Source organism: Otolemur garnettii, unplaced genomic scaffold, assembly GCF_000181295.1.
Source record: "Otolemur garnettii isolate 467f Iridium unplaced genomic scaffold, OtoGar3 scaffold00285, whole genome shotgun sequence".
NCBI lineage: Eukaryota > Metazoa > Chordata > Mammalia > Primates > Galagidae > Otolemur > Otolemur garnettii.
This window is the reverse complement of record NW_003852680.1, coordinates 857,629-860,796: the sequence shown is the minus strand read 5'-3', so window position 1 is coordinate 860,796 and position 3,168 is coordinate 857,629. Positions and strand designations below refer to the sequence as shown.

The following is a 3,168-nucleotide window of genomic DNA, read 5'->3' as shown; positions in this document are numbered from 1 at the left end:
TGAGGAAGATAAGGATTTGTTGGCTCAGCATCTGTAGCTCAGGGGTTAGGGCGCCAGCCACATACACCAGAGCTCGTGGGCTCGAACCTGGCTTGGGTCTGCTAAACAAACAAATAAGCAACAACATAATTGGTGGGACCACACCTATGGGGCATCTTACAAGTATACATGTGAAATTTACTAAATGTAGAATGTAAATGTCTACGCAATAACTAAGAAAATTCTGTGAAGGCTATGTTAACCAGTTTAACGAAAATATTTCAAACTGTATATAAAACCAGCCCATTGTACCCCATGATTGCATTAATGTACACAGCTATGATTTAATTTAAAAAGAAAAAAGCAATAACAACAAAAAATAGCCAGGCATTGTGGCAGGAGGCTGATGCAAGAAAATCGCTTGAGCCCAATAGTTTGAGTTTTTTGTGAGTGATGATGCCACAGCACTCTACAAAAGGCAAGAAAGTGAGAGTCTGTCTCAAAAAAAAAAAAAAAAGATTTGTTTAACAAGGTTTATTTATACATATTTTCCTTGGCTTCTGTATTTAAGTTTAGAGTTGCTAAAGGAATCTCTGAGGCTGGATAATTTATAAAGAAAGGGGGTTTATTGGGCTGTACAGAGTTCTGCAGGCTGTACCAGAAACACAGCAGCATTTCCTGGTCAGGGCTTCAGGCTGAATCCACTCATGGTGGAAGGGGACCTTCTCTGGCATATGCAGAGAATCCATGGTCAGAGGGGCAACGAGAGAGAAGGGAAGGAGCTCTCTGGGGAACTAATAGCACAAGAACTCACCCATTGTCTCCTCTACCCTAGCCAGGGCATTAATAGATTCATGAGGGATCAGCCTCCAGGACTCAAACACCTCACACTAGGACCCTCCTCCAACACTAGGGATCAAGTTTCAACAAAGGTTTGGGGGGCAAACATCCAAACCACAGCAGTTTCCACTTCTTGTCCTTGAGGATAAAAACATTACTTTCCTTCTATTGTGAGGAGGACATCTTTCATAGGGGCATTTCATCTCCTACTTTTTAGCATGAACTTCTTGCACCTGCTGTATTGGTTTTTCTTAATGCCTTTAATTGAAAACAGTTAATACAGGCCAAGTGTGGTGGCTCACGCCTGTAATACTAGCACTCTGAGAGGCTGAGACGGTGGATCGCCTTAGCTCCCGTGTTTGAGACCAGCCTGAGCTACAAGATCCCGCCTCTAAAAATAGACGGGGGTTGTGGCCGGCGCCTGTGATCCCAGCTACTGGAGAGGCTAAGGCAAAAGAATAGCTTGAGTCCAGGAATCTGAGGTTGCTGTGAGCTGCCATAGCACTCTACTGGGGGTGACAAAGTGAGACTCTGTCTCAAAAAAAAAAAGTTAATATGCCAGAAATGCATATTTTTGCCTTCTTCGGCATACTAAATCTCATCTGAGTCATACAGAGAAAGGGATTGTTGCGGGTCATAAAGGGTGACCCACGAAAAGGGAATTCCTTTAACCCTGGCTGTTTTCCTCAGGAAAACTGATCATTGTCACTTATAAAGGTGGAGTGGGGAATGTTGGCTTCTGGAAGGTACTCCCCATCCCAGCCAGGCTGGGGAGGAAGGAAAGTGGAGCGCTGAGAGGACTTGAGGGCTCTTGTGACCTCCTGCCTCTCCCTGGTCTACCCTGGTACTGTGTGTGCTCACCTCAGTGTCCACAACCCCAGCGAATATAAAAGACAGGCTGCAGAGTGGGGGCCAATCAGTGCACGGCCTGCCATCACGCCACACGGAGGGTGGCCAATGGGAATGCGGCACGCTCTATAAAAGAGGGCACCACAGGTGGCGTGCTGGCAGTTAGAGGACGGCGGCGTTAGTAGAAGCAGCAGTAACACTAGAGCTATGGCACGAACTAAGCAGACTGCGCGGAAGTCGACTGGCGGCAAGGCACCGCGCAAACAGCTGGCCACTAAGGTTGCTCGCAAGAGCGCCCCGGCCACTGGCGGCGTGAAGAAGCCGCATCGGTACCGTCCTGGTACGGTAGCGCTGCGTGAGATCCGCCGCTACCAGAAGTCTACGGAGCTGCTGATCCGCAAGCTGCCCTTCCAGCGGCTAGTTCGCGAAATAGCGCAAGATTTCAAGACTGATCTACGTTTCCAGAGCTCAGCAGTGATGGCGCTGCAGGAGGCCTGCGAGGCATACCTCGTGGGGCTCTTTGAGGATACCAACCTGTGCGCCATCCATGCGAAGCGCGTCACCATCATGCCCAAGGATATCCAGCTGGCACGCCGCATCCGCGGGGAGCGGGCCTAAGCTCCGCAGGCATCCGTAGCCACCAACTGTCATTCACCACAAAGGCTCTTTTCAGAGCCACCCACCTCGTCACGTAAGTGGCAGTAACACTTTAGGGTTCTGGGGTTTCCACTCCCTTCACTTCCCTAACTGAGGAGGTAAGGAAGTTATCTATCTCTCAGGTTGTAAGTTCTACATATACCTCAAAACCCAGTTTGTCTGGGTCCAACGAGTCTGTTAGCTTGGCCTGTATCTCACTACATTCAATAAACACCCGGGTGAGTGGTGTGTGCCCGACTCGAGGTCACAGGATGTGGTGCCTGCTTTTATAGAGCCTGCCATATTCCCATTGGCTAGTTAGTGTGATGGCAGGCTGTATTCTGATTGGCTCCAATTCTGCCGCCTGCCCTTTATATAGGAAACACCCACTATATAGAGAGTTGGTCTGGGGTAGGCCAGGGCTGTGGGAGGATTAGAAGTTAAGCTGGCAATATGTATGTGTATACTCACCCCGTCTGTAGTTAGCTTGGAAGGTTGGCTAGCCGAGTTACCTCAGTCTAATTACTAATTTCTAATTACGTTACAAATCCGACTAGGGGTTCATTTGCTCGGGCCTCACTCAGCATGTTTACAAATCTAGCTAATAATCTTTATTGTTAATTCTCTTTTTCTAAACAGTCTTGGGCCAGGTGCAGGGGCTCAGGCCTGTAATACCAGCACTTGGGAGGCCGAGGGGAGGGGATTGCCTGAGCTCATGCGTTCAAGACCAACCTGACCAAGAGTGAGACCCCCGGCTCTAAAAAAATAACCGGGTGTTACGGCGGGTGCCTGTAGTCCCAGCTACCTGGGAGGCTGAGGCAAGAGAATCACTTGAACCCAAGAGTTTGAGGTTGCTGTGAGCTG

The 3,168-nt window shown here is 48.9% G+C and overlaps 1 protein-coding gene across 1 annotated transcript; it reads left to right on the top strand.

The window, feature by feature from the left end:
• Positions 1–1,875: 1,875 nt before the first annotated feature.
• On the top strand, positions 1,876–2,286 carry LOC100960975 (histone H3.1). The gene has a single exon (XM_003803203.1). It carries the CDS (start codon positions 1,876–1,878, stop codon positions 2,284–2,286), a length of 411 nt encoding a protein of 136 aa, XP_003803251.1.
• Positions 2,287–3,168: the final 882 nt, after the last annotated feature.

What these genes read in the sequence shown, in the direction of transcription:
- LOC100960975 (XM_003803203.1), top strand. Translation starts at nt 1,876, where the DNA reads ATGGCACGAACTAAGCAGACTGCGCGGAAGTCGACTGGCGGCAAGGCA.